The following is a 14980-nucleotide window of genomic DNA, read 5'->3' on the forward strand; positions in this document are numbered from 1 at the left end:
AGGTGCTTTTTGAAGTCAATCTCCATTATTGATAAATTACAATAAAACTAATACATGGCTGGTAGATCTATGAGCAAGTAAAGAGCATATAAAAAATGTGTACCACAACCTCTTCTATTGATTGTATACAAAATATTTTTGAAAAAAATACACAAAACTAGGTTATGTGGTAAGGCTCTTGCATTATTTGTAATTGATAGATATTTTAATATAATATATTAATAGAAAAAAAATAAAGAAAGAGAAAAAGAAGAAGGAATATTAAGATGAAAACCAACGTTTAGAGATGAAGAGACAAATGATTTTTTTAGCACACAGACAGTATAAAGACTATGATTATTTTTTAAGTGTTTACCAGTGTAATTGTTAAGTCGTAGACAGTACTTTGCAACATTTACTCGTCATGCAAACCTCCCACTATCCATTATGTATTTTTGGACGGCCAGAAATAACTCCGTATTGTCAGATTGAGAAAGAGAAACATCCCCAAACAGAAGAGTATGAAGAGAGACATTTTGAGTGATTTGACGCACTTTTGTAAGAAGGCATGTACGGTGGCAACTATAAAAGTGACATTCGAGAAGATAGTGATAGTTGTTTTCAGGTTGTCCACAATGGCAAAGGGGAGATTGGGCTATATTACGAGTGAAAAGGTGATGATTTAGTTTGCTACAATTCATGCGAAGCCTAGCATGTAAGACCTGTGCCATTCGTGATCCGCTGTAAAAATAAGCGGGCGTACTATCACGGACTGGCATAACTTTACTTTTATAAACTTTTCAAGTTGGTTAATTTCTTACATCGGTTATTCCAATCGCGAAAAGTCGCGGGTAAGAAAGAATTGTAATATTGGTTAGTTCGGGAATGTACAGGTCTCAACTGATCTGGGTTTCGAAGATTGTACGAAGACGTTGATCCAATATTTGGGGGAACGAGATGTTAGATATTCTGGTGCAAGACCATTTATCATCTTATGGAACATTATAAGCCTGTAAACGCGTCGTCTCTCTTCTAGAGATGACCAATTCACTTCCTGTTGAAGTTTATCGAGAGAGACCAGTTTGGTTGCTCCCGATACAATACGAGCACATTCGTTTTGGATCTTGTCAAGCATATCCTTTTCAGCCATAGAGCAATTATTCCATAAAACATCAGCATATTCTAGAATTGGTCGGATGAAAGAGGTATATATTACTTCAAGAGATTTCCTATCAAGAGTAAATTTCAGTCTACGCATAATGTGAACCCGTTTCCATGCTTTATTTACTATATAGTTAATGTGTTCATGCCAAGAGCAGTCATTTGAAAGAATGATACCCAGATGTTTGTGGTGTTCTACTTCCGGTATAATTTGGCCATGCATGTTTAGAGATGGGTGGTTTTGCTGATGCATTTTTCTACTTAGCAATAGGCATTCGGACTTTGCAGGATTAAAGTTAACTAATCACGTATCGGCCCAATCTGTTATTTTTAGGATATCAGATTGGAGGAGTTCTGCAGCAGCATTTGGGTTTTCAACAACAATATATAAACTGGTATCGTCAGCAAAAAGACGGACAATATCATTTATAAAAATAAGAAACAATAGGGGTCCTAAAATTGAGCCCTGAGGAACTCCAGCATTTACTGCATCCCATGTAGATTGAGTACCAGGTAGCACAACGCGTTGTCGTCTTCCTGAGAGATAATTAGAAAACCAGTCTAATAATTTACCCGAAATACCAGCATTTTCTAGTTTGACCAACAGGCCTTTGTGCCACACCTTATCGAATGCCTTACTTATGTCAAAGAAAACCGTTCTTTTTTCTAAACCATTATCGAGCGCTTTAAAAAATGTATCATATAAAAGTGTTAACTGATTAACTGTGGAGTCACCTGGTCTAAATCCAGACTGAAAAGGGGACAAAAAGCGGATAGCGTTTAAATGATTATAGATGTGTTTGAAGATAACTCTTTCGAAAACCTTTTCAATGCAACTGAGTAATGTAATAGGTCTATAGTTGACAGGGAGACAAGTGTCACCTTTTTTGTAAATAGCACAGACATTTGCATCTTTCCAAGTTTCAGGGACTATACATGAACGAAGAGAGTGATTAAAGAGAGAACATAGAGGGATTGATATGGCCAGTTATGTGTTGACGTGCCGTAAAAATCCAAACAAACAAACAAACAAACAAACAAACAAACAAAATTAGAGATGCTTAATTAATGCATGCTGTCAAATATAAGCGAATGCATATATATAAGTTTATTTGTTACCTGTCACAAAACGGGGAATCTGGTTTAATTAATTCACTTTTATTATACATAACGTAGATTGATTATCCTATAAATACTCAGGGATCAGACTAGTATTTCCGTGTCGTTTTTAATGTTTGGCACTCACTTAATTTTGGTACGCAGTTATAACTGTTTAACTTGGAAACTTTGATTATAAATAAATGTTGAACTTACTGTAAATGCATATTCTAGTAAACAATAATTAAACTGAATATACACTGTGTTGACTTATTGTATTTGAGTTTAATCAGATAACCCCGTTACAATAAAAAGTATCGAAATCAGATAAAACGTCGAAAAAGCATTGTGATTATAGAATGAACTCATTCGAAACAAACAAACCACACACATGCACTCACTCACGCACACACATAAGTTCTTAGGGTTAGCTTGCTGGTGTAGTTTAGTTCTGCTTGCTGATGCAACTTTTTAAGAGGTGCCTCTCAGTGCATTATTTCAAGCAAATGCAGGCATCCGAGCAGAACCACTGGTGTTCCTTAAGCCAGTTAGATAGCTTTCTCACAATAAAGAATCCAAAGTCCCTGACTGGATTGGAACAAGTTGTTCAAAGTCAACGCCTATAATCACTCAGACACGGACGCCAACATGATTAAGTGATTTTAATCTTTTTCAATGAAAGCAAGCGTTTTAAAAAGTCAAATATTATGATAAAGTCTTGGTCATGGAACAAGAAATGAAATTTTACAAATCTAAATATGCTTACGAATAAACGTTTTATGATAAGTTATTTTCTTAATTAAATATCGCCACAAGACGGTTTAACTTATTTATGCTCGACTTTGGTTTTTAAGAAACCTTTATCGTATGAACCAAATTGACATTTCCAAAAATTTCATTTCACTACTTTAACACATTATTTAAGAGACATAAACATTTTCTATTTTCAAAAACATAGTAAATCATAGTAAGTGTATTTTCAGACAAAACAGATGCATCATTTTGTTCAGTGTTTTAAAGTACAGATAAGACGTGGGTAATCAATATCAATTAATGTCTGAATAAATATAGCATTCGTGACTTAAAGCTGCACACCTCCAGATGAGCAAAACTATTTCGATAAAATAAAACCTGAGAAAAATGAACTAAGATTTTAGGAAAAGTATGAACATTTAAGATTCTAGTAATAATTTACATGTTATGTGCGATTATGATTGATTTTTCAGTATTGATAACTATATTTCTACTGCGTTAGTAACGCAGTAAAGGCTATTTTTGCATATTTTGACTTCCTTATGGTAATTTACAATGGTTGTAAGTGCCCTTTAAATGTGTCAATTGCATTTTAGGTAACTTCACAATATTATACTGTTTAATACGTTTTCAATTTTTCATGATAATTAGCATTAATATGGATGCGTGCTGCTTTTAACATTCATTAAATTCATCGATATTGACTTACCAGTAATAAGTCTAATGGAAGGTATTTAGTGCAGAACTTCTCTAATGATTTTAAATGGAAAATAAATTTCCTATTTACCTTAACCATTATAAAACATTAATTTTCAATATTGTATTTATATCCTTGTACATCTCGAACTCGAATTCAAAAAAATTAAGGAAACATAATTCATATAAAGGTTATATTATAGTCAACTTGTTTTTAATGACATTATACATTCATAAGTGTCTACCTATAGCGTGTCAAAACATGTTTATTTTTATATTCATATAGAGGCTGTGTAGTATTTTGTAATATCAAATACGAGCACAGTTTAACTACAAACTAATGCATTATGTAAAATATTGTCTCCATCAGTAAACTGAAATTACCACACGTCTGCAAAGGGTATCCGACATGCCACTTTTGTCTATAGGCTATTCATTTGACTTTGTTATGTTAATATTCTATTTTTTATGTTATTATTGTCTTGATATTTACAGTTAAATTTGTTAAAAGAACCTAGAAAGAATTGCCGATTAGGCTACGTCGACAAATAGTACTTAAACACTGTGAAGAAATAAACCGATACAATATTGTGATATGCAAGGAGAACAAATACACATGTAGTCTGTTTATTAGTAGAGTAAAACTATGTATTAAATGTTTTTCTTTCTGCGAGGCCTTTTCTTTGTTAATCAGGTCACTGTGCACACGAAACATCTGGATATTGGCAGTCGACCCATACGTGCACGATCGCTCTATTTCCGTAACATAAAATATATTATATGTTTGTTTTGAGTGTAAATGGATATTTACTTAACCGCACTCCTCGATGCATCTCTTGCTGCGATGCATTTGAATTCTTTTGATGACGTATAAGCACACGTGCACATGTATATCCGTTCCAAAAACGTTAAATACTCGCACCTAATCCATTGGAAAGTATCGGTAAAAGACTTGATAACAAAAGATAAAATATGCATTTTTTGGGCAAATAAATCACTACATAAAATGTCATTTCAGTTATGACAGGCCATATTTTGAGGAATTACAAAGGCACAAAAAATGTTTATAAAAATAATTTCATTCTGTTTGTTTTACAAAATGAAATTCAAAAACATTTGTATTGTACTAAGTCAAATAGCAAAACAGTTTTGTTATAAACCATGATATTGTACAAAGTACATATTAGAAGTTTTTTCTTTTTAATTTTCACAAAATACCAATATATTTCTCGTTTTTGTTCGCTAAGATATCTAATGTCATATTAAAATAATAAATCACCCCACACAATTCTGTTGAAATCCAAATACTGAAATGATAAATATGTAGCAAAATAGGGAGAAATATAATCCACAAAGAGTGCCCGAAACGGTAAAATTGTTCATGAATAGTACTGCAAAGTGCAAGTGAACGTCTACGCGTCCTAGCACCGGCTCAATCAGTATTCAACATTTAAAATTGTAATGATGAAATTTTGAATTTAGAAATCTATTTTATCTTGTTCTTTATAAAATCTAGCTATTAATAAGAATATTATATTATTGATCAGCTAAATTGTCTAGATTTGTCTTAATATAGTAGCTATAACATATAACATAACAATTCTATTACAAGAATGATTTCTTAATAACACTGTCAAAGTCATAAAAATGCCATCTCTTATAGTTTTGACACACAAAGCGAGTTTTCTACCACTATACCACTGAGTAATACATCGACGTATAGATTATAAAATCCTCACTCACGTTTTTGAAGTCCTTCACGAAGAAGCCCCGCAATACATTACAAACTTGTTAACAGTATATATACCTCAAAGACAATAAAGGTCTTTGCATGGACCGGTTTTTACTGAATGTTCCACGTTCCAGAATTGTAACGTACGGTGATCAATGTTTTTCAGTTGCAGCACCAAAATTTTGGAACACATTACCTTCAGAACTACGTGACTGTGAAACTCTCTCGTCTTTTAAGAAAGCTTGAAAAACTCATCTTTTTACAATTACCTACTTCTAGTTATTTACACAAGTCTGTAAGTTTTACCGGTTTTATAAGACATTTTAAACGTTTTATGTGTGATGCAGCACACGGGTATATCTTTTTTTACCTTCATTTTGTATCTTCTTTGATATTTTACGTTTTATCCAATATTACTTTTGTGATTGTTTTTTTAAATGTTTATGTACAGCGCCTTTGAACGTGCCCTGCATGAAAAGGGCGCTTTATAAATCTGGTTATTATTATTATTATTATTATAATAAATAACGTCTAAAAAGTAATAGTTGTATCAGTCAAATCCTTAAACTTATGTATATATAATAGTACAACAAAAACATTTATGGATTATTACCTTTTCTTTTAAAACAGTTTTGACAGGAGTTACAGGGCTATAATTGAAGATTATGGTAGTGGTAGTGGTTTTTGTGGTTATAAAGATGGTGTTGATGATAGTGGTAGTGGTTTTGTTGTTGGTGTGGATGATGATATTGTTGGTGGTTTTGTTGTTGGTGGTGATGATAATGATGATATTGCAAATTAAACGAAAGATATAAAATATATAATAAAAATGTTACTATACATTTAACTGTACAGTACGGAATATATTTGACTCGGCTCGTCCAATACGACTTTTCAAGCTGTTAACTCGTCCAAATATATTCACGTATAGTACAGTAAATTGTGTAATAACCTATAATTTATAGGTAAAGACCGGAATATCTAGTTCGAAGGTAAGCGTTGGCGCCAGTAACGAGGCTCTGCCACTAAACCGTTATAAGAAAATTAGATAAACCTGTATGTGAATATAACCGGTGTTTGGTTCTTTTCTCTTGAATATTACATGTTAATGACATTTCGAAAAGGAAACACAAAGATTTCATTCGGTTTTTTTTTTCGGATAGTAGCGCACGAACGAATTTACAACTTTATTCATAACTGCAAAATGACATAATCGGAAGAACGTAAAGTAAAGGCGCCTTTTATAAAACCACGAGACTTTTCTTACATGGGGGTTGTAAGACAGGTTTTAGGACCAGTGTAAATAATATATTATCTTGTCTGATATGCAAAAAAAAAACAATGAACAATCTGATTATCTGTATAAACGTATATTCTATTTTAAGAAGCATCTTTATTGCCATATTTTTCTAGTGTATATAATTTGTTTTGCTAGCTGTGTGTACTTTTATATAGATATAGTTAAGTCGGTTATTAAAATAAAAAAGGGAAGCCTTTGGATGTATAAGTTTTATCTAATAAATTATAATGGAAATAATTCTGAGAAACTGTCTGTATGTGTTAACTGTATTCATTTGACAGGTTTCATTTTATCCATTTTCAGACATAAGCAGAATTATCACTTTAAACTGGTATGAAGAAATGGAAAATACTTTAACGAACTGGAAATATGTAATTGAAAGAGTATAAATCAGTTAACAACGGCAAAATCAAACATGCACGCCTGGATTGAATTTATCTTTTCATGGATGGTATTTATACAAGTTTTGTTGTACCAAGCATCGGTTGAAGGAGAACTGAACGGATCCCTGACCTGTCTAATTATAATTATCAGATAAGTGGATAAAATTAGAAACTTGCTACAACATATTTGTGAACAAAAGTGCAAATGTCAATTTTGTTGTTAAATTCACTGTTATTCAAATAAAAAAGGTGATAATAGGGATCTGTCAATTTCGATTTATACAATACTGTCATGAAATAAAAGGAAACTCAAGATTGGTTATTAAATGATGTTGAAAATGCAACTTTCACGTTACAAAATAGCAGAAAGTTTACATTGCCTTTTAAAATGAACAACACAATCCTTCCTACGTTGATATTTTCTATAGACTTGGTTACTTACAGTAGATGGAGTGGCCTCGTCATTTGACTTTCCATGGTAAACATAGACAAGAGAACAACTTATATAGTATACTTTTTGTTCGAGATGATTCACGAGCATAATGGCTAAACAACGAAAACCTTTTACAAATATGTCATGAAAGAAACGATTTTCCAGCATTGCAATATGTATAATGTAACACATAATGTACTTCGATTGAAGATACTGGTAGTTACTCCCTAAAAGGCTAAATGAATGAATTACAGACCGACACACAGAGAGTGAATTATAGACAGACAGACAGATAGACAGACAAACTGATTATAATTCTTATGAATGATATACTTGTGAATATTACAGTGTCTCATGCATCCGCACAGTCTGATCAGGATCCATGCTGTTCGCCTACCAACTCTATGACAAGTAGAGAAACTGATAGTGAACAGCATGGATCCTGATCAGACTGTGCGGATGCGCAGGCTGGTCTGGATCCATGCTGGTCGCAAACACACTATGATGGTTTTGTCGTGACACGGCTCATTTATCTAAATGTTAATTTTTAATTATGTTTTCAGGTTGTATCAATACTAATTTTTAATTATGTTTTCAGGTTGTATCGATACCTTGCCTACAGGCGTTTTACCAGATGGGTCTACGGATTACTTTCAAAGAAGTGTAGGCGTGTTATTCCTGCATGTGCAGTCAACGCCATAAGAACACAGTTCCCTTCAGAGCAATACAGTGGGTTTCAATACCCACAATAGATGTTTCTTTAAATTGTATTGTACATTGTGGAAATAAATTTACACTAGTTTATCATTTTAGTTATTGAATAAATTATTTTCCCCTTCTAAAACCTTTGCAAAAATAGTCAAAAACGATTTTACACTGAAAGCAAACTGTTCGGCAATGAAGCCAAGTAATGTGTCCATGTCCATGTTTTATTGCCACTTATAAAAATGCTGACCATCAGTCAATAAATACCCATATGGTGAGTGGTATTCCCATAAGAAAATGTTAAAGTTTGCACCAATGACACAAATTATAATCCAGCTGGTATCCCATATTATCAAAAATTTAAACCTTTTACCACCTAATGCTCATCTTTAAATGCACATAAAATGACCTACTATACATTCCTTTCTGTAGTGGTCAGTATTAACTGGATAGTATTGATGGAATAGGAAAAAGCCCACGGTCAAGGTAGTACATGTATGTGCCAAGCCTGTCAATTAAACTTTTATATATTATTATATATCTTACAAACAGGATCTTAAAAAGAACAAACTGTTGAAACTAAAATATTTATTTTCATTTCAAAAAAAGATGCAAACAAGTTGAAAGTAACATTCATGTTCTTCTGTACAAGACACATTGACAAGAGCTGTCTATGAGACAGAGTGCTCAACTAGGGATAATACATGATAGTGGAATAAAAACGATTCCTATAAATTCTAATTCCTAGTATAATAATGAAAGGTAATTGTAATTAAATAATTACTTTAGATTGGAAAAATTACAAATGCATTGTATAAGTCAGATGAATAAAACATTAAGTATGGATAATGCTGGGGAAAAAAGGAGCAGAATTTAAATTCCTATAAAGGGTATTGTAAAATTGTGGTTAAGTGTCACATTAAATAGTGGTGTGGTACAAAAAAATAAACAGAAATTCGAGTCGATTAAGGGAATAATGATTATGATAAACTAACATCTAAGTTCTTCAAAATTTGGGGTGGTTGGTAACTAACAAATACAAGTCTAGCGTTTTAAATTATATCTTCAATGACACAATAAAGATTTCACTACAACATATTTGTTAACAAACAAAAAGAGAACATGCCAATGTTTGTGTTTAAATGTATGTTATTCAAATGAAAGGTCACATAATTGTACATAAACTGTGTAATGCAACACTTTAAAAGTTTATCAGTTCAAAAGTTCTCTAGAAATTTAGCATTCATACATTTCACATTTAAGGTCACCTTGACCAGAGAGTATCACACTAAGACGGCATCCCACTTCATTAAGTGCACATGACAAGTAAATAATTACTTGAATTTGGAATATTTCTACTTTTTCTTAAAGCTAAGTACATTTTCTCAAGTTTTTTTAAAAATATTTTGGCTCCTCTTGAGACATGTAGTTTTAAATTTAGCGGTTAAATCTTGAAATGTGATTTTTCACTAAAGTTGATTTAGGTAAATTAAGTCTTTTTGGGGTACTCTGTGCCAATGGTAATGGTCTTTCTTTGATTTCTTTTTTTCACTGGCCATTCTGTATGATGTGTTTCTCAAACGCAGTTCCTTTGCGTACACCATCAAATCTGTAATGTATCCTGAAACAAAATTAAAACTATTATCTTCACATTGACTATGAATGATAAAAGAAGCTATATGTAGAGTTGAGTATTTATACTTTATCAAATGAACTCGATGAAAAGTTGTAGAGATAATTGTACAAAAATGAAATTACTCTTAAAATCAACTAATTCTGTTGTTTTATATTTCCTCTCCTTCGTGGATGCAGTTTATTCATGTCACATAGAAAAACTACGCTTCTACCGATTTGATCTGTGCTGACAAATTACCTGGCACATATCAAAGCTGACGGAACTTTTAAGATATTCATCATGTAAAGACTAAGACTCTTCAATAGTATTGATATACAAAGTACTAAAAGAAAGTGTGGCACGAGTTTGACAAATTAATGTATATAGATATATTTTGCGTCCAATGGCTACTTTGCATATAACTTACCAAATGTCTGTTCAGTTTTTACATCCTTGACAACAGGCTCACCCTTTCTGCTTTTTGGATAAGATATTGTGTACTGTTGCACTCCACTCTTGGTTGTCCGTGTATCCCTCCTAGCATTTTCATTAAAGTGGAGTGCACTAACTTTAGACCTAAGAAAATATATTTTGGATAATCATTTTTGCACAACCTATTCAGTTACAAAAAAGAAACAGAAATAACAAGTCTTGAAGAACAAAAAACTTTGCCAACTCAAAAAACACTAAATATTTTTTATCTTAACCTTACTCAAATGATGCAGATATCAGAAATCAATATTTCTTAACTTATATTAATCACTTTCGAGTTCGCTCCCTGAAACAAACCAGCACTGGTGTCATATGTAGATACATAGTCATGCCCCGAGTAAGGCTCGAACACATGATGTCTTGGTTGGGAGGCAACACTTTAACCACTAAACCATTGCTCCCTTAAAAAAAAAATTAAGTTAAAGTCACCGATTTATGTATATGGTTTTATTGGGGTGCATATTTTTAACTTAAAATTCCTGTTTGTTCCTTCAGTAAGGATAAGAAGTCACTATGACATGCAGAAAACAAAACAACAGACATAAACAAACCTTGATTCCATGTAGGTATGCATGTAATGTACAGATTTTGGAGCCCAACTGCACATTACTTTATGGAAGGCCTCTATATCTGAAGTTTGCTGCGCTGGAGACAGTTTCTGAATGTCTTCCAGTAGCAGCTTGTTCTCCACCACCTTGGCTAGTTCTGCATGAGGCTTGAACCCTAAGAATAAAAATAAAAGACAATGTAGACAAGTTTTTTCAAAATTTACCATTGAACAACCTGGTGTCTATTTTTTTCTCAGTTGTGGTATATAAGTTGTGATGCATTATGCTTTAAAATTTTATTCAAATATAGTGAATCTTTCCAACATTTCAGCTAGTCTATGATGCTTTCATTACCTCTCTAAATCAGACTCAGTACTAATAGTTTACCAAGGAAGCCAACATAGGAGTAATTTTATCAAAGCTTCCAGCTTCAACCATGATTATCATTAGGATAAAAATAATACAGCATGGAAATCAACTAAAATATTCAACCATTATTAGGATAAATAATACAGCTTGGAGTTCAACTAAAATCTTTTTAAAGTATTCTGCTTTAATATGAACCTTTCTTCATCCAAAGTCTATCTTCAAGGATTCCATGTTCACATCTTGGAAACTTGTCACCATGACCCTCATGTATGTCGGCTACATGGTTTAGCATTGATAGCCATTTCTGTTTCACCATCTCGCCGTCACCATCACTACTGGCAACACACCAATAAAGATGATTACTAACCGACCTTGACCATGCCTTCACTTTTTCGCAGCCCTTCTTCTTTCCAGCTGCCTCAAGCTTTTTGTAGATCCCTGTGGACAACAAACAAAATAATGCATCGTTTGTAAATAAACATCCTATGTACTTTTATATAAGTGACTCATTACTATATGAATATATAGATGGTATTTGTTGTTTTTTTTGCATGTAAGACTGAAATATATTTCGCTGAGTGAACCAGATCAGTTAAACTTTCTCTAATGCTGTTACATTTCTAACATGGTGTAAGATAATACTGATTTTTTCCCTAAAGAAGCAAAATTTAGGCTTTACGGCATTTATTTTTGCCTGTTATTCCATTTAGTTATGATATTCTTTTCATCCGCATTCAGATATAGTCCGGCTACAGTGAAAAGTGTATTTTATAAATTTAACTAGTGGTTTATCAGAATATAATCATCTACAGTAAAACATAGATTACAGTAAAACAGTGGAAAGCATGAAATAAATGGAAACTGCCTAAGTGGTTAGGGTCATTGACTTCAAACCAATACCATCACCTCATTGGATGATATATGTGAGGCACCTATACAGCTACCTCATGATTTTACTTGAATGTCCACTCATGTCTGAACTGATGCATGGAAGTGCACCAGTTATTTTCCTTCATCGCAAAAGCTAAAATTGCCATCAACGATCTTACAACATTGAATATGGAGAGAAAATGTGCATGGCAAATACTGATGTATGTACACTGATAAATTGATCAAAGCTTTATCTTCACAAAAATACACATTTTAATTGATTTATACATTTCACTTGGTTATTTACCTTTTGCTACATGCCAGACATCAAACCAATGAATTATATCTGGTTGTTGCTCTCTCATGTATTTTTTTACAGAGCTATGTCTGTCTGTCACAAGGTGAGAAATTAAAAGCTTGCAATCGTCAAGCAGGAATGACAAAGATCTCTGGAGTCCTTCCAGCTCCATTGCATGTGAATTTTTTACCTCATTACTCTGTAAATTAATAAATCAATAGTCATGTATGTTGAAATAAAAGTATGTATAAATGGTGGCACAAAAGTGACATGTTCTTCACTGATTCAATGAAATGTATATTGATTATAAGTTTTTGGTGAATTTCCATTATATCCAGATACTAAATTAATTCATCAAAATATCAATATCTTTCAAATATTGTTGATGGACAGAAAAGTACCACTAAAACATAAATATCGTTTTTATCAACAGCAGCTATGGAATGGCATGATTATTTTCTTTACACAAGTAAAATATGTCAGTGAGGAAAAACGTTGTGGATACAACTTCTTATGAGACTGAAATAATGTCTCATGAGAAACATATATTTATACTTTAAAAAGTTGATATTGGAAAATAGTAAATAAATTTGAACATTTACAGAAAACTTCCACGGCCACATGAGTTATTTATCATTTATGCAAAGTTGATTATAAAATTGACAGGGATGACAAAATGTAAATTTTTTTTGACTTTCATCTGTGCACTTATTATATACCCTTGGATGGGAATAATGTTACTTTAACATTTATCACTTAGCTATCAGTTAGTGTCCAATCGGACTCGAATATAAAAATTAAAAGTTTATAAAACTCAATAAAGTATTAGACTGTCGAACCTGTACTAATTGTATGTCTAGAATCTTTCCGGAGTCCAGATCCATCACACTGTATGTGCCATACTTTGCTGTGTGTCCTGGCGAGCAACACCGTCCATCCCCTCCAAGAATAAGTGGAGAACCTCTACCACGGATGTCGTTGATAAGTTTGTTTTGGTGTGTTTTCCAGACATGCTCAATTGATGGAGATAAATAATGCTTCTGAATGTTATAAAACGTGCTATCATTGAAGCATGAAATCCCAGCAAACCTTAAAGCTCTGAGGAACTTGGCAGTTGTACTGCCCGAAAACATGATGGCTGCTGAGAGGTCTAAGTGTCCTTCAGCCAACCCACCAAATGTTGGCTGACTTTCCCATGTGTCTGTCTCATTGCAGTAACTGCATGTCTTAGTGCATACAAGAAGGCAGCCTTTCACTATTTTATCTACAACAACAGGCTTGTTACATGTTGAGCACTTACTTAACAATTTATTTAAACATGTCTCTGAAACAATAAATTTTCGGCTAGCCACCTGGCTCTGACTTCCTTCCCACTCCATTTGTTCACAATCATCACTGTCTCCATCATCATCATGTGATGGCTCCCATGTTACATCCAAACTTTCATCTTCTCGCGAATGATTCAAACCAATTTACTCGCTAAAATACACAAACGAATATGAAAAGTAGCTTATATAATATATTTTCCTTTATATGAAGAGCATTCGTCTCAAATGTAAAATAAATAGTTACCTTAGAGTACCCTTTTATTATATGTATGCTAATACATCAATATCATCTTGGTATAAATTATAAATATTTATATAAATGTTTTGTTTTTCTACTATCAGCCGATATAATTCTGGTTTATATATGTTTTTATCCCGCTGTTTCTTTAGTTAATAGGAACTATAATGCTATTTTAAACCACCATACCATGCTTGCCAGTTTGAAAAAAAATGATGAAAGACACAGCATCGCTTATTATCATAGATATAACTGTTGTAACATTGACTTATTGATACTTTCAGTCCTACCAGCGACTTAGTTAGCATATACACTTTCCTAAGTTTATAACAGTCTTATACATATAAATAGAAATTAACATTTGTTTGTTTTGTTTTCAATTAAATTCGATTGTTAAGTGTTAGTTACGCCAGTTGTTCATGACTTCCCTGTGTTGTTTGTGAGGACCAAAACGTAACGGTTATTTATTAAGAATGAGAAACAAACGAACAACAAGAACCACCTGCCTCCCATAGAGGTACTTATAGACTGCTTAATGAACATGTTCGTATTAATTAGCACATTTTGTTATCAACAAATATATGACGAAATACATAAATGTTTCTCTAGTCATTTTTGACGTGTTTTACGAGTATGCCTTGAATATGACCTTTTTTCTTGAACGTTACTTTAAAATATGAAAATGCCAACATTCAAAAGTGCATAAAGCTGTATATCTGCTGCAAAAATTATTGTTTGAATTTTAAAAACAAATGCTTCAAAAATGCTTCTTTCATATAAATATGGTAGTAAATTGCCTTAAAATCGAATGTCGCTTGCACAAAATCATTGCTGAAACGTCACATGATTCTACTTAAAATAGCAGAATTATATTTTGTTCCGGAACATTTTATTCTGTCTACTTTCAATATTTATGTCCGCTAAATAACATGCTATTTTACAACTGTTTCTGTTGATCAATTTTATAAAAATACATCGTGAG

At 32.6% G+C, this 14980-nt stretch overlaps 1 protein-coding gene across 1 annotated transcript; it reads right to left on the reverse strand.

Annotated features, from left to right (window-relative positions):
* Positions 1-9255: 9255 nt before the first annotated feature.
* LOC132721176 (uncharacterized) lies at positions 9256-13896 on the reverse strand. The gene is made up of 6 exons (XM_060705437.1): positions 13272-13896; positions 12442-12631; positions 11460-11702; positions 10899-11070; positions 10283-10431; positions 9256-9861 (listed from the first exon to the last, which is right to left on the reverse strand). Exons 1-6 carry the CDS (start codon positions 13809-13811, stop codon positions 9710-9712), a joined length of 1446 nt encoding a protein of 481 aa, XP_060561420.1. The 5' UTR covers positions 13812-13896; the 3' UTR covers positions 9256-9709.
* Between the last annotated feature and the right edge of the window lie 1084 nt (positions 13897-14980).

The sequence above is a fragment of the Ruditapes philippinarum genome, unplaced genomic scaffold (assembly GCF_026571515.1).
Source record: "Ruditapes philippinarum isolate M1 unplaced genomic scaffold, ASM2657151v2 ctg177_1_1_1_1, whole genome shotgun sequence".
In the NCBI taxonomy this organism is placed as follows: Eukaryota; Metazoa; Mollusca; class Bivalvia; order Venerida; family Veneridae; genus Ruditapes; species Ruditapes philippinarum.